Below are 23,846 nucleotides of genomic sequence, written 5' to 3' on the forward strand. Positions count from 1 at the left end.
TTGTGAGCACTTGAATTTGCAAGTTAAGCTTTTTTATCCTAAGTGTTTTGCATGTAATAAATTGTTTCCTCCAGCTCTAACCAAGACTTTCACAAACTGATAGAATCAACAATATAGTGCATGTAGTTGCCAACTGCACTAAATTTTTAAGCATCTCCTTTTTGCTTTCCAGGTCTGTCTGAGGATGCAGAAGAGGAAACAAAAACCCATGAACTCTGATGACGACCCTCAGGAAAAATTCTATCTGATGCCAGATGCATTTATAATGCAGCACTACCAATCCATTTTACTCTGTAGTGATTACAGCTTCCAGAAGAAGAGAACTGTGCTAATTTATATAAAAACAAAAAATTTCCACTCTAATGATTTGGTTGGGTCTCCCTGTCAACTGCTATCATCCTTTCTGTGAGCCAAGTTTAAGCACTTACCCAACTGTGGTAGGGGTGTTTTGTTGTGTTTTGTGATATATCATTCCTTTCTAAGGATTCAGTTGATTGATCAAAGACTGTTTATACATACTTAAAAGCAAACTTTGTTTCACGATCTGTTTTGTCTTTTTAAAAGATATTCTGAACTGTACCTCCCTTTGAGATTATATTAACATTTGTTATATCACAGTTTTGACAAAAGATAATTATCTCGTTTCCTCCTGTACTAACATTCATGATTCCAGACAGCTGAATTCACCACCAGGAGAAAAACTGGTAATCCATCAACTCTTTTCCCCTTTCTCTCATTGCTTATACAGACTCCTGCTCTCTAGAGATATAGAGTAAAATATGGTTACTGGACATAAAGGGCAAACCCTTTTGCCATTAACTACGCCACTATGAATGGGAGTAAAGTTTACACTGTAAGTACCTTGAGCACAGCAACACATGGATCTTTTTATGGTTACCAGTGATTTCTGCTTTTCTTGTCAACCAGTCTGCTCTAGTTATGTGTAAGATTTTCAAGAGTAACTACCAACTTCTGAGTGCCTTCATTTTTATTAATCCAGTTGGAGGGTGCTTTGGATGTTGTGTATTTTGAAAGTTCTGAGTATTTGTCTTCTGAAGGTCAGGCCCATGCAAGGTGCCTGAAATACAACACCCAACAACTGAGGCAAACTTGGCCTAGAGTTTGGAAGAGTCAGGCTCATGTCTGGATTTCTGAGCATGAGTTGAGATATTACTAAAACACTTGGAACTGAAAATAACTGAGACCAGGATCAAGTGTATAAACAGGAATTTGAACAACTGTTGCTAGTTCATACCAAAATATAAGTTGCAGTCTCTTGGATGGCAGATACAGAATGCACTGATAGCTGGAGTTTAGTCTGTGGTAGATGCAAGTGCATGAGCCATCTCCACATCCCACACTGCTGTTGGTTTCCTCAACAGGGGTTCACCAGCTCCTGTTCTAGCTCTAGTAAAGGCCCCTCCAACTCACTTTTGAGCTGTTTCAGAAGAGTTTGTAATAGTTGCCGTGGTCAATGCTAGCTTGATCTATGGCTAATGAGGAGACATTATTTTTCAGAATGTCTTAAGCCATCAACCTTCATCATCTCCATGTCTACTTTCAATTTCTTTACATCCGCCCACCCCAAAAACAAAACCAGCTTTGCAGCTCTCACGCATCTGTTGCTTAACCCTCTGGCCCTATTCTGGCTCAGTACATGATATAACTGTTTCAAGAAGCCTTTTTCAACATGTTAGCTATTAAATAGCTCAGTAGCCAAGGAACTGGGTAAGGCCTCTGATAGCTCTAGGGCTGAAGAGAGCTGTAACTCCCAACAAAAATGACTCTGTCCCCCAGGAGATCTCAGATTTATCTACAAATTGTGGGGCCAGAAATCTTGCTTCTTTCCCAGGAACGAAAAAGTCCTACCCCCTGCTTGTTATGGAGTGATTCTGCTCTCTGAGTTTTCTTCACTCTGATCCCTCCCCCGTGGTGTTTTGTCAGGAGGGTGGTATCCAGCCCATTGTCAAGGTACCCTGCTGCGCTGTGAAAATTACACAATAAAATAATCTCCTGTAGTCTCTGTACACACCTCAGTGACCAAAAAAGTCCATGGAGAACTAATCAATTACTGTAGCTATTAGGCTTAAATGTTAACTATAGATCTCAAATCTTCTTTTGTCCTCTTGTCAGCGGCTACTAGGGAATCTTAAAAAATCAAGCACAGTTACTACAGAAAGCCCATACCACAATGGTGTAGAATCCTGGACCAAAGAATCCTAAATTATGGGCATATAATATAGCTGGAAAGTACACTGCTATGAGACTTCTGTGAAATATATTACTCTGTCATGATTCCCATTATTGAATGTGATCCCAGTGCTCAGAGCTGCCTGGCTTCATTGGGACTTTAGCGTAAATGACAAGTAGGCACTTAGGTCAATTATATCATCCACTCTTATTTAAGTTATTTTCTGTCATTTTAAGATGTAATGTTCAGAAGCACTCTTATTTGCCTTTTCTGCTCCATGCTTTGCAAAATCAGGTCTCATGAGGATAGTTTTACCAAAAGGAGAAAATATGCTGGTAATAAAGGGGAGGGGGGAAAGGAAGAAAAAGGTAGAACTGTCTATAGTAGCAAAGTATGACCTCTTTGTATATTGTGCTAAATTGCAGTATTCTATAGTATCATCAAAATTTAAAAGTTGGATTGAATAAAAATTACTTACTTTCCCCCAATGCCAAATAGTCCATCTAATTCAGAGGAAGGAAGTAATTGAAATGTAGTCATTTATGCTGCAGCCTAAGAGGAAATATTGTAAAGTAATTCTTAGCAGGTCTAAAATGTAGTTTGAATTTTTAAGAAAGTTCTTTTTGGCTGGGAAAAAATCAGGGCAATTAGAGGAAGTTTGGAAGCTAGAGAGGTGTAGGGAATGTAAGGAAACATTGCTAGTTTGGGGCGACCATCTGTTTGGTTCTCATCAGCGATGTTTCTGAGGCTGAGAGAGGCACTGCTGGCCAGTCAAACTGCTCTGAACAGGATTTCACAGTAATGCCTGGTCAGCTTAAATATGCAGCCTATCTGCACATTTTGCTATTTGAATAGGATTTCATATGGTTAAGTGGCTCAAAGACTAAAATTAATTTTAAATTGCAATTTTATTGAAATAAATCTAAAAGGAGTTTTGTGACATATTGAAAATAATGCTGTGATTCATGGCATTTTTATTATCTAGAACTTTGAAATACATTTTCTAAAAAAAAGTCCTAACATAAGGCATATATTTTTGTGTTAAACAGGTAAATAATTCTAAAGTTTATTTTCTTGGTAGAAGTTTATTTTCAGAATGTTATTGTCCAGCGGCTTTTCTTTAATTTTGTTTTTCTGCCATTGCATTTTAGAAAAACAGATTAAAACAATTACTACTCTGATGACCAAAATCTGGAGGTCTGGATGCTGCTCATTTTTTGGGCTTTGTGCACAATGCTGAGTTCAAACTAAGACTGTGATTTCCATCCCCAGATTAATTCTTCTGTCCAACTATTATTCAACTGCAACACAGAAAAACAGCATTTCTCTGCTTTCAAGGGGTTGGGCTTTCCTTTATAATGTCTTGTTATTTTCTCTTCATCAGCATTTACTGTACAGAGAGAATTAGAGATAAATTTCAATGTTCTTGTATTGCTTATAAAGAGTAATTTACTGCCATAAACTGAAATTTGTTGAGCAGAGATTGTATTTCTATGTGAAGTTCTTCCAGCATTGGAGAAAAAAATTGAAAAAATTACAGGGTATGCATCATATTGAATAAGTATCTTTCCTTCTTAACAGAATCTTCATAAATAATCTACTAAGAAAAAAACCCAAACTGGTGCAAAAGTGCTGTAAAATACATGACATACTCCTGAACCCAAGCTTCTGTATGAGTTCTTCATTTGAAATTAACCTTGAGTTTCCCACTGCTTTGTTTGCTTCACATCTTGTTGCTTTCTTCATTTACTCCTTTACAGCATGAGGTTGCTCTGGTATTTATGTGGTATCTTCATGCACTGTTTGCAGGTGACTTAGCTCCTTTGCAGCTCAAAGGTAAAGTTTGCACAGGATTATGCTGCTTCATGAGCCTTGATCTGTTTGAGGGCGCGTGCCCATAGGGGCAGGCTTATAATTAACAAAATTCACCCAGGAGAGCTTATGAATGCATTGTTTCAATGAGAATTTGTCTAATACTCTAGCAAACCAAGTTCAACATGAGTTTGTTTTTTAGGTAAACTGTGAGAAAAGTTGCTTCCTCTCTATTTTTTTGTCCCCTGTTATGTCAATATTCCAATAGTCAATAGTATCAGGAATTATTATTTCTGTCCTCCTTTGCAGGACAGGTGGTTGTTTGCTGCATAGAAGCTGCTAACCTGGGGGAACATGCTTTTTCCAGGAGATCACAGCAGGGATAATTTGCACTTCTGTTTGCATTAAGTGTATGGCAAGTGCTGTAGTTAATGATGGGATGGAAGCATAACCCAGCTAATTGAATTGCCCTGGTCTTGTCTGACAAAGTGTCCTGCCTGCTCTATCTTTACATCTGCCATATAAAGGAGTACAAACAAATGAAACATGAACATAGATTTAAATTAGTATAATTATTGTTTTAAAAAACTGTGGTATTTTCCAAGAGTTTAATGTCATTGCAGTCAGGAAAGGGAGTAGAATGCCAACTTGTTTTCATGTGCACTTATTGTAGATTGATGTTTCTTTTACACATATTGCTATGTGTTTGTATTTACTATGTCTGTAAGAGACATTCATGCTTTCAGATGAACCTGCTATATTGAAGATTTCAATATCCATTCTTGTCCTTTAAATGAAAGGATTCTTATATATCAGGTGAAAAATCATGAAAGTAAGCAGAAGTCCTGGAAGAGATCCCCACCCTCAGGCTACACCATGTAAATTGATGTTAACTCTGATGGGAGTGTTTTCCATTTGATAAAGCATCAACATATTGTATTGTTCATTTGTTTGCTAGCACCACTGTAACACCACACTGTCATCATAAAAACTGTTCCTTTAAGAAATTATTTTCTGCAAAACCAGTTAATGCTGTCGAACAAGGTGATAACAGTGTTTGATATTTTCATTTGTCTTTATAAGCAGAATAGAGACTTGGAGGGCTTCCTAAGTGGGAATGATCAGTGCCAATCATAGCTCGCCCTCCACCACAGCTCCAGCAGATTGACAGTATATTCAGATGTAGAAACAAGATAAAAGCTGTTCCCATTGTGTAAGCTGCTGCCTGGCCTGAACTCTTGAAGGGAGGTCAGTCATCCTGACTCATTACTGTAACCTGATTAGAGGCCCAAATCTACTTTTGATAAATTTAAGTGAGTATTTTGCTATTGATTTTGACAGGAGAGCATCCATAGTCTCCTGCTAGGGGCTGCATGTCAAAATAAGATGACATATTAGCACCACTGAACTCCTAGCTAGATGATGTAATAGATTATGAGGGTCTTTCCAGAAGGTACTATTCCTGTGATACAATATGAATGAGGTTCAGCTAGTGGGTGTTCATTAAATAGCTGCCACACTGCACCCTAGAAGTGATTGCTTCTCTGCAGAGAGTGATGCTGAATGTGAAACAAGCACTTGCAAAATAAAACCCCAGAGCATTTTATTCATGTTACTTCAGTCACTTATAGATGAAGTCACTCTTAGGATGATGATAGCAACTTTTCAACAATCATAGCAACACTATTAAATAGTTTAGGAAATCAAGCAATGGGCAGCATGCCCTTTCTCTGCTTCTCAACCAAGAGAATGTGGAAAGAAAGTATTTCCAAAACACATTCTGTTAAGAAGAATGAACTTACTTAATTTGACATTTGATCAGCACAAAGCTTGGCTCTCTGTCTTTTAAAAAGTTGTGATGGTTTCTCTAAATTGATTTGGTTGTTACAATTACTATTTCCTGAATTTCACATATTATTTAAACATTGGAAGCTCCATTGTCCTCTGATTAGGCTGAGACATTATATCATTGTTAATGAAGGTAGCACAGGTGCTATTCTTAGACAAGCAAGGAACCAGCAAGGGTATGATTCAAGGATGACTTAGACCAGTCCTCCTTACTTTGCAAAATCTGATGAGACCATTTGCAAAGTTTACAGATTTATTGGGAAAGAAAAAAGTTTTTATTCTATTGATTTTAATACTGCATTAATATTAAAGGGTAGCTTAGTCCTACAGCATCTTGGAAGTGTTAGAGAATATATGAAAAAGTTGGTCTATAACAGATGATATTCCAGTTAATTATGAAGAAAGCAGTCAGTAATTAATAGTTACTTCAAATGCTCACATTATTTTATACTCATGGTTGGATTCAATTACAAGAGACATAAAGGGGATTATTGTACTTTTTTTTCCCCCTGATGGCATAATGAAGTCAAGATCCATAAATATTGGAGAACAGTCAAGTTACTGCATATATAACAGGAACTGCTTTTTTCCAGCTGCCTGGAAGTGTAGTGTCTTCCTTCCATTTGAGCTGTGGCTGGGCTTATGAACTCACAAGAATACAGCTTGGTTAATATGTGGTGATTGCTTCTGATCCAGTAGAAACAAAGAGAATTTCTCTTGGCAGTGTATTTGAACACGCTGTTCCAGCATTAACTGGATATGTCATGGTGGTACGACGTGATTCCTTCATCATGACTCTGGACTGCCTATTTCAGGGTGCACGTCTCAGAGGCCGTCGGGAGGAGTTTCACTTGTGAGGGGATCATTTCTCCCATTGTTCTGGGCAACAGTATTTCAAATGTAGAGGTTTGTCCCTTTTGGCTGCACTTAGAAGTCATAGAAGGAGGAAGAGAAGACCCAAAGAACTGGATTCCCAGCAGAATCATGTCGAAGTGCTCCCATGCCAGCTACCACAGAGAAATGTTTTGTTTTGTTTTTTCTATTTTTGTCTCTTTTATTAAAAGATGATTCCATGTTTAACATTTATTAGCTCATTTAGTGGGAAGAGGAGTCTTTGCTTTTAGTCCTTGATCTCATCATCTGCATTTTTGTAAGTAGCAGTCAGCTCTTGTGATCCTGTCATTCATTTCTTTTTCCTTTTACCTTTTTTTCCTACCAAATTCCACTGACTGTAAATTGATGATTTTGCCCAGCAGCAAACACACCACTTTGTAGGTGTATTTTAAAAATCCTGAAAGAAGGAAAATTTGCAGCAAACTGCGTGTTTTGGTTAAACTTTTGAAATACAATGTATCTATTCTTCTCTGGGGTGAATAACATTGCTTTCACCATCAGGAAAAATATGAATGGAAAACCAAATGTGCACTAAAGAAGCTGATTTTTTTTAAAGGGCTACTGCCCAAGTATGTCATCCAATGGAGGAAAGTTGGTAGCTGCATTGTTTTTTGTACGACAGCTACCCAGACGGTGATGTGATACCTTTTATTGGGCTAACCAAAGTTAAAATTAGAACTGAGCAAATAAATCCCAATGACTAACAGACCTTCGTGCATTTAACCTTTCTTTCTTCTCACCAAGATCAACTTTTTCAAGCCTACCCACTGGTTTTTGGTTTCCAGTTTACAGAATGCTGAGAGATGCTAAGCCTGGTGAGCTCCCTACCTTCAGCTTGACAATTTGATTGCACAGAAACACAGTCTGGTCCTACTTGTTCAGGATCATTGCACTGGAAAGAAAAACATTGCACTGAGGAGAAAATTAGGGATACCAAAACACAAGTCTGAACCCTGAAGTGTTTAGCTGAATTAGGTTTCTTAGATCTCAAACCAGTGGATGTGTCCATACCTTGGGGGCCGAGCTAGGAAGTGAGTTCAGGAATTTACCTGAATATTTGTTTACTTGGATTGCTGCAGTAGAGTTGGGGGAGGCTTTCTCATAACATTTATGAAAATCTACATGCACTGTGACTATGCACTGTGACTTTTTGTATGGCAGTTCCTTACCAAACAATTTCCAGGTTGACTTCTGATTTGAAATTTGTTTGTCTCTTTCTGATGATGGCCCTCACTACTGTGAATTTTTATTCACCAAGTTCAAAGACAAATTATTCCTTCTCCATGTCATTTTTACTCTTGGTTACCCATCCTTCAAAACTGGTTGTGCACAACTGCAAGCAGAGAGAGCAGCAGAGGTAAGTGGGTGAAACCTCCCATAAATAGCGAAGTTGTATAACTCTCCCTGATTCACCATCCCACGGGTGTGGCGGAGCAGCTCCCAAAATGGTAAACTTACTCACCAATGTGGCCAGGGGACATTTCTGTTCAAAAAAACCCCAGCCATAGGGTACAAGCAAAAGGAGCACCCTTCTCCTTAATTTTTTGTGCCTACTTCATCGTTGCTTGAGGCTAGACTTAGTCATGTGGCTTCTATGGAGAACAGAGTGTGGGTTTTATTCTGAGCTAGGACAGAACGAATCTGGGTTCAGTCAAGGCTCAGACAGTGTTCCTGTGCAGCCCCTGAGCTGTGCAGTAGCTCTCTTCTGCCTTCCCCACAGCTGCACAGGCTCCTCTCTGCTCCTGAACACAGCAGAAATGGGAATGATCAGTTTTACTTCTCAAGGGTAAGTCTCCTGCTCCAGCACACAACTCCAGCAGAGGTTGTGCCAGCATCCCTTAAAACTCGCCACAGATTCCTGCAGCTCCAGGCCTTCACCCAGTTCATGTCAGAGGTGAATTCTGGCTCCCCTTTATGTATTTTCCACCCATTGTAAACTGTACACAGAGTGGTGCTTAGCAAATACTCATAAGCTGGTATTAGAGTTTTTTGCCTTTCCTTACAGTTTCCCACACTTCTCTTCATCTTCACTGTGTGCCCATGGGAATATTGTAGGGTTACTGTGCCACACTGCTAGGCTTGGTTCAGTTCCTGCCTGCGTTATCAAAGCTAACCAATAATATTTTGGATTGCACTCATTTTCTAATTAAATTTGAGGCCTGCGGCTCAGTGTGGGAAACCAGAAAGTGAGACTCCAGATTTGGAGAAATTGGTTGTGGGAGAATAGAGCTATTGTTTGGCTGCTCCCATGCTCATACCTTTGCAATCTGGCTGGATCTTGCTAGCTGTAAAAAAACTACTTAGTTTGTGTTATCCCTCTTGTAGGACAAAAAAAAGTATAGTCTTCAGAGCCATCTTTTCTTCCTGATCCTTCTAGTTTGCATCATGTAAATTCAAGCTGTCTTGCCTTAATCCTTCTTTGCACTTGGGCCAGCAGCTGAAGGCCTGTGAAAGCGTGTGCATTTCATCCTCTGTGTGCTTGTGTGCTCTGCAGAAACAGCTTTACAAACCACAGACTATTTTAAATTAAATGACCATTTTTTTAAATCCCATCATTACAAAGCTGAGGCTTGATTGTTGTCCTCAGTGTGCTTCATGGCAGCAAAATTCCTGCATTTTGGGAAATGTGCTGTCTATTCATTCAGCTGGAGTGGATCCAAAGGCAAATTGTGGAATTGTTGTGAGTGCTGGCTAGTGCTCACAGAATTACTTTCTCTAATAGATGGCCTGCATTGTCATTTTGTGAATGGCACAGATGAGAAGTCATCATCATTTGGATCATGAGGTTGATTTTTTTAAAAATACAAATGCACAGAAATGGTCTTTTAAGAAGTCCAGTTGTTTTCATTACTGCTGGCACAGCAACAATTGAAAGCAGCTCTACAGTGGGATAGAGAAACCCTCAATTCTGTAATTTGTTATTTGACATTTTTCTTTCTTCATAAGAGCATTTAGGAAAGTAAACACCTCCTTCAAAACAAATCTAAGAAAGTAATTGTGAAAGCTTAGAAATGCCATCCTGGGTGATCTCTAGGGAAAGGCTGGGATTCTCCATCTTGCAGCTGTCCCACTCAAGCCATCCAAGGGATGCCAGTGGGCAGCCAAGTCATGCAGCTTGCATGGTGTAGTCTGTAAACATGGAGCAATCACACATCTTTTCTCCAGAGGTTTCCAGTTGGACTCTTGGGTTTCTTTCTCTCTGGTTTCCATTAAACCACTTTGTCCCAGGGAACACTGGGTGACCCCTAGGTGCCGCTGAGCTGAGTTTGTGGATTGTTTTAGGTCTGTTGCCAGCTGGAATGTGAGGGATAACTAAATGGGGTGGAGTGTCCTCAGTGTCCTTCTGGACCATGATGGTGTATCCTCAGGCCAGAGGTGTGGCTGGCTGGCTGCACAGCACTCACTGCTGGCTAATCCAACACAAAGTGAGCCTTGAACACAGGGACACCCTGATGCTGCAGCCACCCCACTTGTGAGTGGAGTTATCTTGGCTTCCCACGGGCACCTGCTGCCAAAAGTGCCTGCAGTACGGGACCTTCTGCCCATGATGGGATTATTCACACTGACCTCATTGGGACTACTCTAATGTGTGAATGTTTCCAGGGAAAAAGTCTAAATTATGTGGTCTATTAGCATGGTGAGCAGTTTCCAAAATACTTTCAGCAGCATAATTTTCTCTGTTTAATACTAGCGGTCTTATTTATTATCTGACTTCCATACTAATACAAGCTACCATACAGCCATATAGACTGACTTCAATTTAATCCAAACATAAGAATAATGAAGATAATTAGATCAATATTAAAATAATATATAGCAATATTAAAACTGATAAGAATTTTAAGTAACTTGGTAAAGAGGCAGCTCAATGTTTTTTTTTCCAGTTAGCTGAATTAAAACCCCAGAACCCCTAAGCCACAAATTCTATTCTGTCTGAAAATAGTTTATCACCAAGCAACCTCTCAGAAGATGTTTTCCATCTTCTGCCAACTTCAGACTTCAGAGTCTAGGTTTAAAGATACCTAAAATAAATAGTGTATACCACATGTAAATACATATTTAAAATTCTGTGAAGCCTTAAAACTGTTGATTAATTGTTTTCTTTGGTCACAAGTAATTCAGCTGCCTCTCCTGGGTTTAACCTGCTAATATATACAAGACATGTGACTGATACTTTCCCAAAGTAAATACTATTCCCTGTCTCTGTTCACCTCATGCTTCTAAATGATATATTTGGAGGTATGCTACTGTTAGAAAACTCAGGGATTTGGCAAAAACTCCCTGCAGATTTGTGTAATGACACCAAAAGCCCACCTCTGGCACATGTAATGTTGCTCTCATCTCTTGAAAGAGCCTTAGATAGTTCAGAGGCAGGTAAATGAATTACACTGCCTTCTGGAAGTGCATTTTTTCCTCTTGCCCGAGTGGCTCTGTGTTTTCTTTTTGGTGAAGGTCTGAGATTAATCTGACCTGGGGAAATCAGTAGCAAAATGAAATGCATTTTAAATGAATTTCTGCTTTGTTGCTAGTATACTTTCTTATTTCTGCCTTTTGTGTGTGTGTACGTGCATCTACTTGGTTTAAACATAGGCAGAATATTCAGTTTTTAATTAAGCCAGTAAGAGTGGTGGACAGCTCAGTTATAATTATTAAATCTTGCAGTATTGCTTCTTTAACAATGGTCATGTTACTCATTATGAAGCTGCATAACTTGCAGAAATTTCAGCAGATCGGTGCAGGATTGCCCCAGTTTGCTCAGGTGCGTTATTTGGACATATCCTGATTGATGGGGCTTTACAAGGCTGCTTATGATTGTCAGATCGTTGCTTTCTGTACGTGTGGTACCGTCAGCAGGTCTGATCGGGTATTACTGTTTAATTGAGTGTGCTTCACTTCGGCCAGAAGCCAAGAAGGAAGGGTAAGGAGCTGTATACAGCATTACCAGCTGTAGCGTTGTATAGCCAATATACTGAACATAAAAGGTAATCAGTAAATTGGTTAGGCATTGTATTTGGAAAATAACAATAAACAGGGGTTACTGTATTGTAAAACTTTTGTTTCTGGATAAAATCACGTGTGTCGCAGGGACAGCAAAAGCGAATGTCCTGTACAGACAAAGCCAGAAGAGTTAAAAGAAAGGCCACATTCCGAGAATAAACCAAGAGAGCGCTTCGCAGGTGTAGGTGAGATCGAGACACGGTGCCACACGGTTCTCCCGCTCGCTCCCAGCGGACCCGCAGCTCGGGATCATCCCGGGAGCGGCTCCCGCTATTCCCTCCCTGCGCTCGGCGCTCCCAGCCCCGCCACGGTGACACAAGGATTCATTCTCTCGCTCGCTCCCAGCGGACCCGCGGCTCGGGATCATCCCGGGAGCGGCTCCCGCTATTCCCTCCCTGGGCTCAGTGCTCCCAGCCCCGCCATGGTGACACAGGGATTCATTCTCCCGCTCGCTCCCAGCGGACCCGCGGCTCGGGATCATCCCGGGAGCGGCTCCCGCTCCTCCCGCCCTGCGCTCGGCGCTCCCGGCTGCGCCCCCTGCCGGCGGCGACGCGCACAGGCCCGGCTCGCCCGGCGCACTGCGCTCCCCGCGGGCGGCGGGAAACTCGCGGGGCTCCTCTGCCTCGCGTGGGTGCCAGCGAGGGGGCCGGGGGAGGAGAGCACGCTCCGAGTCCGCGGATTTCGCTCCTCAAACCTCAACGATGAGTTTGCAAGCGTTTGGGTGTCGTTCAAAAGAAAAAACAGTCCTGGGAGAAATTCTGCTGTGAAGGAGAGCAGTAGCAATAGGAATAGACTCATGTGGTACACTTTTAGTAGGTGAACTGATGCTCCTACAGCTTGCATACCATGGCGACTTGTCTTTTAGCAAAAATGAAAGCCTTTGACTTTCTGTGCTGAGTAGAGGCAGCTGCTTCTCAACTGGATCCTGGCTGGAAGGAATGTCTACTGTCACAATAACCACATTTGGTCTTTTGCAGGGGCAGGCGATGGAATAAAGAACCTGGCTAGTACAGACAGGGTCCATCCTCATCTCCAATCAATCAATCAATCAATCAATCTTCCATTTTATAGAATGTTTCTTGAGTACTCCTTGTTTGTTGCACTCACCAGGCAGTAGAACAGGCAGGCAAAATGCAGGGCTTGGTTTATCTCACAAATGGAAACAAAGCAGTTCTCCATGTATGCCACTCTTCATGTGATTTCATTAGCTCTTATCCTTTATCAGACACAGCAGATGTTCAAGGGTAAATGTAACAAAAACCCACATAACTCACACAAAATAATTTTTATTATCTCTGGAAGGCAAGCTACTTACAGCAGTGAAATAACAGAAAGAAGTACCGGCATACACTGCTTTACTCTGTTTGCTTGGCCTGTGGCCTCTGGAACAGCTTCTGCTGGGAATCCCATCACTGGGATAACTTCAGCATTTATGCTGTAATTTACTTCTTTTGTTGTTGTTTTAGCATATTTGATATGGACTATTTCAGCAGTCTATTGTCTCCATATTGGAGCCATATTTTCTGCTGCACACAAGCATTTTTCAGTTTGAGGTATGGCTGGTGCTTGTATCCAGTTTAGTTTATGCTGTTTGGTTGGTTTGCTTTTCCATGAATACAAATGATGAGGATAATTTTGAATGCTTTTGCAATCAGAAGCTCCCTTTTGTAAGTTTTTTTTTTTTTTTTTGAGTTCTTAGAAAATATAATTTAAACAATAGAAGTATGTAAGTATGACTGTGCCAGGACATTTTATGTTAATAAACTTTTAAAATGCTGCTCATTATCTTTATCTTGCCACAAATAAATTAAATGCTTTGCATGTTCCAGGGGTTTATGGAAAACTGTCAAAATTATGAGTTGTTTGATAAAATTTATAAACATTTATGCAAGTAAGTCTCACTGTAAATTTTAGATACTTCTTGTACTTTGCTTTTATTTAAAGACTTTGACCATATGTGATTTTTAATCCTGTTACAGTTTTAAAACCTGTTGGTGTGGTCTCCAGACCTTGCTTGCATCCATTTAAGTTTCCTGAATATTTTGCAGAAGGAGATCTTTATCAGGAGCACCTCTCTGACATAATCAGGCCACTTTTGGGGTTTATTAACATCATCTCCTAGAGGAGAAGTGGTGTGCAAGAAATACTGTTTGTCCACACTGGCAGAGACTCTTTTTTAGAACAGGATTAAGCACTGAAATGGATGAACACGCAAAGACATTTCAAAGGCTGCAGCCCACTCAGAACTGAGGAATGAACTGCAAACTCCCAGCTGCTCTCCTGCAGGAAAGTGCCATGTCTTCATCACAATCCTGTGAGTTACTACTGAACTTCTCAATTGCTGTGTGCTGATGCACCATAAAGGTAAAACACTTTCCCAAATTATAGGTCTTTCTGCAAGAATTTTTAGGGCTGAAGCCTATCAGCCTCCAACTACAGCACATGTGTTCACCCTGACCTTTGTTTTGATGATGAAAGTTACTGGATGGAGAGCTCCTTATCTTTTGCAAGTTGTTAATAACAATAGAAATGTGTAAGCTTGATCAGATATGCAAACCACCTTCACTACCTTGTAAATGCATAGTTCTTTAGCAAGCCAGAACTAGAAGCAGCAACTTGTGCCAATCTACAGAGCCTTCAAGACAGTGTATATGTGGGTCATATTTTCTTCTTTATGCTAAGAGTCTCATAAACACAAAGAAACTGTATTAGAAAAAGGTGTAACAGCATGAAAGTAATAAAAGCAGGGACACCTGCAATGTTGATGTACATGCAGCATGTTTATTGCACTCTTCTTGCATGATAGGGAAACTCTAGGACAACCTATGCCCAAGACCTAGAAAAGTGACTTCCCAAAAGAAAAAGAAAAAAAGAAAATATATGCTAATGCTAATGACTCATGGCTGCCTTCTGCCACTTCTGGAAGAATTCCCTAGCCTGTGGAGAATGGGCCTCCTAGCGATTTTGACTTGCAAAAAAAATCATGAGGAGAAATGTGAATGTGATCACTGTCTTCTTCAGTGTTGCTGTTGTTAAGCATAAAGCTTTGTTTTTCTTTTAGGGTGGGTGCTGGGTGACCATGACATTCTTTTATGGCTGACCACTGGGAAATCATCCCTGGAGAAGAAGCTGAGCTCTGCACAAAGTGGTAATTGTGAACAGCTACTGCTCCATCAGCTGGAAGAGCCAAGGCCGACCACTAAATAGAACTAATGAACGTCTCCTTTCAATAACAGCTGATACCATGCAATGCTTATACAAAAGAGGTAAGTGGTCTGATGACATGACTGCTGTTTTAACTGCTGCCATAGCACAAAATCTCTGTGTGTATCTGATAGCAGGACACCGTTTTTCAGTGTGACCCTCTGATTTTGCTGAAATGACCGCAGCTTTGAATGTTGCTTGGAAAAATAGGTCCCTCTTTAAACAGGGATACAAAAGGGAAAAAAATAACCAACCCACCTTGAAACTTAACTCAGTGAGAAAGGATGCTGACCCCTGATAAGGCAGGCTTGGCAGAATGGGTAAAGGAGAGATAAAAAGCCAAGACAAACCTGTAGCACTGAGTGGGTGAAACTAAGGTGGGGGAGGATTAAGATGGCATATTTCCCTCCCAGGCTGGGTTTTACTTCATGAGAGATTTAAATGAGTGATCTTCCCCTGTGATATGTCATCATTATCAATACCAAGGAAGCAACAAAGGTTGCTGCTAAGGATGAGCGTCTCTCTCATCTCCCCTCTTCCCCGATGACAGAGGAGATAGGCAACCAGGGAGACTCGGAGGCAGCACCACTCCTCAGCAGGCTCTTCCACTGGACAGCAAAAGGCAGTGAGGTGTGGAGCAGCCATGGTACAGGGAGACCTAAAGTCCCTTTTCAGGAGGTGCTCCAAGCAAGGAAGACGAGCAAATTCCTCTCCTCAGCACTGCTGCCACAACAGAATATGAACAGACGAAGTGAGCTCACCCCATGGACAAGGTTTTCATGCTGCACATGTTCAGAGGTAAGTTTCAGGCCTAATCAGTGTGTGGAAAGTGCTTTAGTGATGATGACAATGGTTTCTTTCCATGGAAAAAGGACAATCACGTCACAAATCTGAACATATTGCTTTGTGACTGCTTTGCTTTAGTATGATTTCATGAAGTATTTGTTTAAAGTGAATGAATTATGGCAGGGATTGAGTGTGATCCTCAGTTGTTGTCACCTTCTGTCTTCATTTTGTAAAGAACTTTCCTCTTTGCGTTTTCCAGACTATTTTACCATGTTCCCTGCTGTTACTTGGATGCCTGGATTGTTATTTGATGCCCTCATTGTGATTTGTGTGTTTCTCACACCGGGAGATGTTAATATTTAATGAATTTTAGACCAGCATAAAGAGAAGATTCGATGCATTTGATAATATAAGTACTCTCCTGTGGTAGTTGTCACTTAAGAAATTATCAGCGTAGATTTATTTTTCCTATGGCTGTTGCTTTAGAAAGGCTGTGGCTGCACTGTAATTAGAAAAGGGAAATGTAACCACTGATTACAGATAGAGAAGTAAGAAAAGGCCAGTTTACTAGAAGATTCAGTACATCTTTCCAACGGAAAAAACATCTGGATGTGTGAAAATCTGTTCTGGAGTAGTGTGTAATAATATGTACCTCTATAGGCTTATCTTTGTTTAAAATGCATGGAAATGCAAAAATTATATTTCCCAGGAAAAAAAAATATTTCCAGGTTACATGCTTTGTACTTATATACTGAGTTTATAATATATTCTACAGAGTGTGGAGAAAGTTTTGGACCTCACTTGTGTTTTTAGGGAATATAAAACCCTTATAATGGCATCTAAATTATTGTATGTTCCTAAGCAGCTTCAACCTGTACAGATTGAGGCTGGAAGAAAAAAGTAGGTTTCCCTTCCTCAGGGAGAGGGATTTTGATAGTGATGTCCAGAAGGTGATCGGTATCAGTTTTCTGCAGTCCCTCCCATAGGTGCAATTTCAGCTGTTGTAGGACTTTTGCTTTCTACCCTAAAGGTAGGTGACAAGTTGTGTTGAAAGTGAGGTGTACGTATCTTACTTTTTAGAGCAAGGGTGTAGACTTTTAGAGGTCTTGGCTTTCAGGTTTTACTCTCAAAATGAACTTGCAAATCAGCTTGTCTTGGAAAATAAAATGTATTTGAAGCAGTCCTGTATACACTAGCCTGCCATGCACCTGATTTTCCACTATTTGTAAGCATTTTGGAAATCACACCTCACATGCAGCCCCCAAAGAAATAAAATCAGGACGTGTAGAAATATGAAAGCATTTTTCAGCTTGTTGTCAGAGCAGTAAATTTCAGACAGTGTTCATTTCCCCAAGTGAAACATCACAGTTTGAAAGGAATCGATTTGTAAAGCAGGCTGGGGAAGATCTGTCACTGAAGAGTCTCCTGCCACTCTCCCCGAGTGTCATCCCGTCCAGTCCCCGCGCCTACTTGTGCGCACAAACGCTGGGTGTCGGGGATGTCTGTCGCTAACACTGCCCGTGTTTGCACCTGAGACAGCAAAGCGTGGACCTGCAAGTGGCAAGTGTTAAGGAGGAGCTGCAAAGGTTTCACGGGGGAGCCACGGGCCGAGGGACGCGCTCGGCGGGCCGGGCTCGGGAGGGACAGCGCGGCCCGGGAGCTGCCCCGGCTGAGCCCGCGCCGTGCCGAGCTCCGGGGAGCCCGAGGGGGCCAGGCAGCCCCGGGGCCGGGCGGGAGGGCCGGAGGAGCCCTTCGGGGAGCGGCGGCTCCAGGAGAGGGAGGCGAGGGAGAGCGGCGGCCCCGGCCGGGCGGGCCGCGGGGGAGCGGAGCTACTCTGCGGAGCTCCCGGCGGACAGACTCCGACCTCTCGCTCCCTCCCTCCCTCCCTTCCTTGTTTCCTTCCTTCTTTCCCTCCTTCCCTCTCGCCGCTCGCTGGCGGCTGGCAAAACCTGCCCGCAGCACCGAGGGCGCTGACACCAGGCGGGGACGAGCCCGCCGGAGCCGCCGCGCTCTGCCCAGGTACCCCGGCTCTGTCCGAGGATCCGCGTTTCCTCCCCTGCTACTCCTCTTCTACCTTTTCCTTCTCTTCTTCTTTCCTCCTCTTCTCCTCGATCCTCTCTCTCCCTTTCCCCCGCCCCTCCCGCAGAGCGGCCGCGGGCGCAGCCCCCGACGCCGCTGCCGGGCCGGGAGGTGCTCGGCGGGGCCGGGAGGGAGTGGCCGGGCATCTCCCGGCAGGGAAACGGGGTCTGGGGCTGGCAGCCTGTCTGTGCGTGTGTGCGCCGGGGGGGAGGGAGGCATGGGGGCCGGGGGGTGCCGGAGGAGGGACTATGGGGAGAGGAAGGTATAAGAAGGGATGCGGGCGAGGGAGGGGGGTGATGGAAAGAGGGGGTGCGGGGCCGAGGGGCAGGCGCTGACAGCCGCTCTCCCCGCGCCCGCAGTCCCCTCCCCCGGTGCCGCCGTGGGGTGGGACTCCCCGGCGGGCCGCGGTCTCCCGTGCCGCTCCCCACCCCCCGCCGCTGCCCGGCGCCGGGGGTCGGTGCTGGGCCGGGCGTGCCGGGGGTGGGCGGGCTCCGCCGCCCGACGGCGCGGCCCGGACGCTGCCCCGCAGCCGGCACCCGGGCGGGCAGCGGCACCCCCGGGACGATGCCGCGGCTCTCCCCGGCCTCCGCCGCCGTCCTGCTGGGCGTCCTGTGCCTGCCCGGCGCGCCGGCCTCCTCCCTGCTCACAGGTACGGCGGGCGCGGGCGTTGCGGGCCCACCTGCGCCGGGTGGCATTGCGCGGGAAGGGCGGCCCCAGGTGCGCCCGCCTGCGCTGGGGCAGGTGAGCGCAGCGGCCGTGCCTCTCTCCCCCCCAAAAATGGTTTTCTTGTTGCTTTTCCTCCCCCGCCCCATTCTCCCTGTTTCCCCTCGAGGGTTTTATCTTCCTGGGATCTGGGGCACGGAGCGAAACGCAGAATCAAATTCTAGCGCAGGCGAGGAGCCATTAGACTGAGGAGTGATTCCAGCGTGACAGAATACCGACTAATCAGCATTAGGGCCGTAAAGGCTTTCCTAATTCGGTTCCATTTGACAGTCTGCCTGCTAATTTTGACTCATTTGCCAAGTGGTTGCCGTGCATTGAAAGGATGCTTGGTTTAGGGCTTGTGCTGGTCCAGGTCCTCAGAGTGTAATGGACAGCTTTCTGCTGATTTCAGTGAGCTCTGGATCTATCGTTATAGATGTATCCTGCTTTGCATGGAGTACTCGTTATTCTCCACACGTCATCCGAGAGAAGAAAAAGCGTCCTTCTTTGCTATAACTGGGGCACAAAGAAAGTCTAGGTTTGTGCAGCAATAAAAGGCCACTCATTCCCTGTTCTCTTTAGAATCTTGCAGAAATGCTGAACTGATTAAATTGGGCAAATTACGGCAGGATTTAAAATCGAGGGCTAGGAATGGAACAAGGGTTAAACATGAGTGTGACGAGGATAATTTCCAAAACTGTCAGGGCGAAATGAAGTATGCTAGTATTTTAAAATTTTTATTTCTATTTCAGGATCGGTTGCAAAATGTGAAAATGAAGGGGAAATTTTGCAGATACCTTTTATCACAGACAACCCTTGTATAATGTGTGTTTGCCTGGTAAGTGTGTATTTCAGCTAGTAAGAACATCCAGACGTGTACTAAATGTAACTGCGCAGAGAGGGGAATGTTTCAGATAATCGAATCTTGGGTGACTCTGTTGCCTTTATGTAACACAAGGTTATCTCAGAGCTGAGCTAATTGAAAGTAACCCAATACATGATCTGGCAATAATTTCTTTGACTTTAAAACCCGGGCACAAAGTTGTACATGACTTTATTTCAGGATGTTGTGAAACCATGTTTACCATGTGAATTTGTGGGGAGAACTTTCACAGAGTTGGGGGTGCGTCCAGAAGTCTTTGCTTGTAGCTCAGCAAAAAGAAGGAAAGGTAAGGTTTGGAAACACTGCTGATTTGAGCTCCCAGCTGGTCCCTGTCACGATCCCAGTGGGTGAGGAGCTCACAAGGGTGAGAGGTGAAGGCAGAAATGTGACTGAATATGCTGTAATAGCATGACAGTGAAAGGACAAGTGATGCTTTCGTCAGAGTGCTTTGCCTGCTGTGCTGGGAGTGCAGTGGTTAATGGTGTTGTTAGCTGATGCACATTTTGGGGAGAAACATTCTGCTTCCTTGTCATTCTGTTTCGAAGTTAAGCATTTTTGGGAGCAGTTCAGTTGGACAAGCCAAGGCCTAGGAGTTATTGTAAAACAGTAATTCTAAATAAAACTTCCTATGATATTTTTAAATAAAAGCCATAAACCTTAATTTACTGTTGAATGCAAAGAAAAGTATAGGCTAGAAAGCCCTATGTTTTACATATTGGAATTTACAGAGTAGCCGAATGTACAGAACGTGTTCTACTTTAGGACTGAAATATCAACACACCCTCTCCCCTAATATTATTGATATTATTATTATTATTATTGCATGCCTATAAAAGATGTAAAAAATTGTTTCAGACTGCCTTTTAGAAGGCAATTTTGGCAACTCTAGGATCAAGAGCATCTTGAACCCTTCGAGGTTGATATCTGTCACTGCACTGAATTCAGTAGATTTTAGTGAGATCATTGATAACTTTATAGGTAATATTGATAAAGAATACCTCATTGATTTCTTCTGAGCATAGTCAGATGGGAAAAAGAGGAGCATGGGATGTGGCAAGTAAAGAAATCAAAGGGAAAACAAAGAGAGAGACGAAGCTGTGTTTTATCATGGATCACCTTCCCAAATATGTCTGCCACCACTTTTGCTAATGGAAGCTGGTGTTAACCAGCGAGGAAGCAATTTATCTGTGAAAGAGCAGAAGTTCAGTCTTGGGCATCAGGGCAATAATGCATGAGGGTAAAACACTTGTATTTATAGATCTCTCTAGACCTTGGCTTTATTAAATCAATGAGCACCCTTTTAGTGTGCGAGCATGAAGGACTGCAAAAAGCATTGGATGTAAGAACTCTAAATCCCTGTGGTTTGCAGGGCTTACTTTAGTGAAATGGCAGCTGAGGGCATTTGGCTCCTTTCTGTGCCAGGAGAACACTATGTTTTATTAAGCACACAGATGCCTAGTGAGTTACTGCAGTTACCTGCCCTGGCTGCACTCGGCTTTATTTCTGCCAAAGGATAAATGCAATCTGTGTTTCTTGAGTTGGAAGCTGGGAGATTTGGTAGAGGAGATGGAAACCAGTCTGGAGATACTGGCTTTAGTGCTGTGCGACATCCAAAGCGTTGACTTATTGGACTGCCCCTTGCTGAAATCTTTGTTTAGGCCTGCCACAGGGGAAAAGATCAATTTTAAGAGGTCTAGGGAAAGAGGAAACAAAAGAAAAAATGGGGTGATTTGTGACCAGGAGGGAATAGAAAACCAGATTGCCTTACATTCAACTGGAAATATTGATTGTTTAATAACAATTCAGTGAGGAACTTTTTCTGGAAGAGTGATCATTCTCTTCAAGGGCAAACCTGATGGAAATTTATACTGTAAGAAGTGAGCAATTAAAAAGACAGCTTGATCAGCTGTTACAGAAAGGAAGCAATTGCTGTTTAGGAGATGACAGAAAATTCAACAGAGGGCACCTATATTAAAAACACCAGTAAAGAGAGTCACTGGAATTGCAGATTGGATTATGGCGTGTCTTCCGTAGTGGTGATGCATTTCCATGACCACAGGCTGCCATAAATAACAACACAAGCTACGGAAATCTGAACAACTCTGGAATGAAGAGGAATATCTAAATAACTCTGGGTGCCCCATCCCTGTGAGTGTCCAAGGCCAGGGATGGGGATCCTGAACAACCTGATGTAATGGGTGGCATCCCTGTCCATGGTGAGGGGTTTGGAACCAAGTGATCCTTGGCGTCCCTCTAATCCAAACCATTCTATGAGTCCATTAACCTCCTTCCAGGACTTTGCCCATCTCACAGATTAGAGGACACAGAACTGAAATGCAGGAACTGTATCATCAAGTGTTTGATAGAACTTTGCAGACTGTCCTGTGGAGCATGCAGATACATCCTAGTAAAAGGGAATGAGAGGCAGCACAAGCAAAATGATCTCTGATTTTCTCTTAAATTATTTTGGAGGGTAAAGCAACATGTAGTGCTCTAGGAGCAAATGTGGTAAATATTGGAAGCTCATGGATAATGAGTAAGTTGCAATAATGAAATGAAGACTGCAAAGAGCAATTACAAAATCAATTCCTTTTTCACCACTGGAAAGTCTTGGCAGGAAGACCAAAACCAAAAGTTTTCTTTTCTCATTGATTAGCACAGACAGGGTGGACTGATTTTCATGGTAGGAACATGAGCAGAAGCAAAGCACATAGAGCACAGACTGCTATATGTGGACACCTCTTGGTGGAAGGTTCTATCTCTTGTTTTAGAATTTTATTGTTAACACAAACTCCTGAATCTTGAATGCGAGAGGGACATTGGTGGGGATGTCCTAGAGATAGCCAAGTTTAGCTACCAAACCAGATTTGCTCATCCTTGAGCACTTGCTCTAACATGTGGAAAAAGAAGTTGAGGTAATGGAGAAGTTCACATAGAGGGTCATGGGCTGGAGGTTTCATATATGGTGTGTGGTAAGCCATTCACTTCTGAACTATGGCTAATGCTTTCTAATAGAAAAGGCACTGCACCCACAGTGAGATAGTTCTTCTTTGGATGGACCTCCTTGTCAAAATGAAATGTATTGGAGTTCATGGAACAGCTCTGATGCTGGCTTTTAATATAAGGAAACAGGTAAGAGTAAGGGTGTGTAGGTGTGTGTGTATGTAAACACTGTAGTACTCTGCATGCAAAAACCACCAGCTGAATAAACCTCTATGGGCAAAGTCTCGAGTTCCCACATTCATAATTTATATGTCTCTACTAAATGGTCTTAATAATGCCATAAAAGTGGTAATTTTTAATACCTCTAAGACAATAGTTTCAATGTGAACTTTTGCAATTACCACACTTTAGCAATGTCATAAGCATGAGTGAATTTGATCTCCAAAGAACTTGTCATTATTATAGCTGAGTGCAACAAATGGCCATTTTGTTTTTGTCCTTTTGGAGAAAAACATCAAAGTCAAAGAACAGAATGTGGTTTATCCACAAGGAATTTCTTGTAGGACTGATGAAAGCTCAGGTCTCCTAACTCCTGGTCTAATGGTTTGACTACAAAGACATTGCTTTTTACTTCATGCACTCCACTTTACAAATGGATGTGGGTGACACAGTTGCAATCTGAACATACTCATTTTCTTTCATGTCTCTCTGGCAACAGGCAGGCTGCACATATACCAGGTTTTTGGTGTGTCTGTTCTTCTGAGGCACGGATGGACAAAAGACAAATTAAAGCTGTCTTCATGATCCAGAGGTTTGGGGAAGCATGCTTTACAACTTGCTCTTGCTGTCTGCAAAATGCTGTTAGAGCCAGAGTGCTCTGCCCACTTCCACTCTGAATGTCTTGTGGCTCTGCATCTCCTTGGAGAAGCACTGCCTCTGGAAATAAAACATCCATCCTTGTTTTCCATAGGATTTGAGATACTGGAAAAGGGCAGAGAAGGCTGAAGGCAACTGAAAGTACCTGTTTTTAAATGCTTTCACCTTATACGCTGCTAAAACAGATACTGGGGAAAGTACTTAGAGCTGATGGGTAAAACAGATACACAGAAGTTGCACTGGAAAATTGTTTTTCTGATCGTGCCATGGCTGAGCATCCCACTGCAACTGTGTTTACAGCTAAAGACTTTTCTGATTAAAGGATGGGAATTGCTCTCAGCTGCACCAAGCTGGGTATCAGATGAAGGTAAACACTGAAAGGAAGTGCTGGATGTAATGGGCAGTAAGGTAACCAACCCTGTGAAGAAAAATTGCCCAAAAAAGGGAAACTATTATTTCAGATAATGGTGTGGGCCCTGACAGTACAAAAACGTTGGAGAACATATGATTGTGACATTATGTCATGCTTAGTGGTCAACAGTAAAAATGTCTTAGGTCTTCTTGGCTTCTGAAAATCAAAGTAGTGAAACTGTGGGTCATGAAGATGAATGAAAGAAATTTGTGTTTTAG

At 42.7% G+C, this 23,846-nt stretch overlaps 2 protein-coding genes across 4 annotated transcripts in view; both read left to right on the forward strand.

Moving 5' to 3' along the window:
- Positions 1–12,599, forward strand: part of BBS9 (Bardet-Biedl syndrome 9) — a 295,956-nt gene extending 283,357 nt beyond the window's left edge. Inside the window, exon 24 of the mRNA XM_074540268.1 lies at positions 173–12,599. Coding sequence (XP_074396369.1) covers positions 173–219 — 47 coding nt within the window. The 3' untranslated portion in view covers positions 220–12,599. The remainder of the gene's footprint in view (positions 1–172) is intronic.
- Positions 12,600–15,696: 3,097 nt separating this feature from the next.
- Positions 15,697–23,846, forward strand: part of BMPER (BMP binding endothelial regulator) — a 149,053-nt gene continuing 140,903 nt past the window's right edge. For 2 of the 3 annotated variants that reach the window (XM_005485862.4, XM_074540326.1), the window contains exons 1-2: positions 18,091–18,461; positions 19,267–19,352. In XM_005485862.4, the coding sequence (XP_005485919.1) occupies positions 18,377–18,461; positions 19,267–19,352 (171 nt within the window). In that variant the 5' untranslated portion in view covers positions 18,091–18,376. Of the gene's footprint in view, positions 15,746–18,090; positions 18,462–19,266; positions 19,353–23,846 lie in introns of those variants that run through there. The other variant, XM_074540317.1, reaches the window with a different exon arrangement.

Source organism: Zonotrichia albicollis, chromosome 1, assembly GCF_047830755.1.
Source record: "Zonotrichia albicollis isolate bZonAlb1 chromosome 1, bZonAlb1.hap1, whole genome shotgun sequence".
Classification (NCBI taxonomy): domain Eukaryota; kingdom Metazoa; phylum Chordata; class Aves; order Passeriformes; family Passerellidae; genus Zonotrichia; species Zonotrichia albicollis.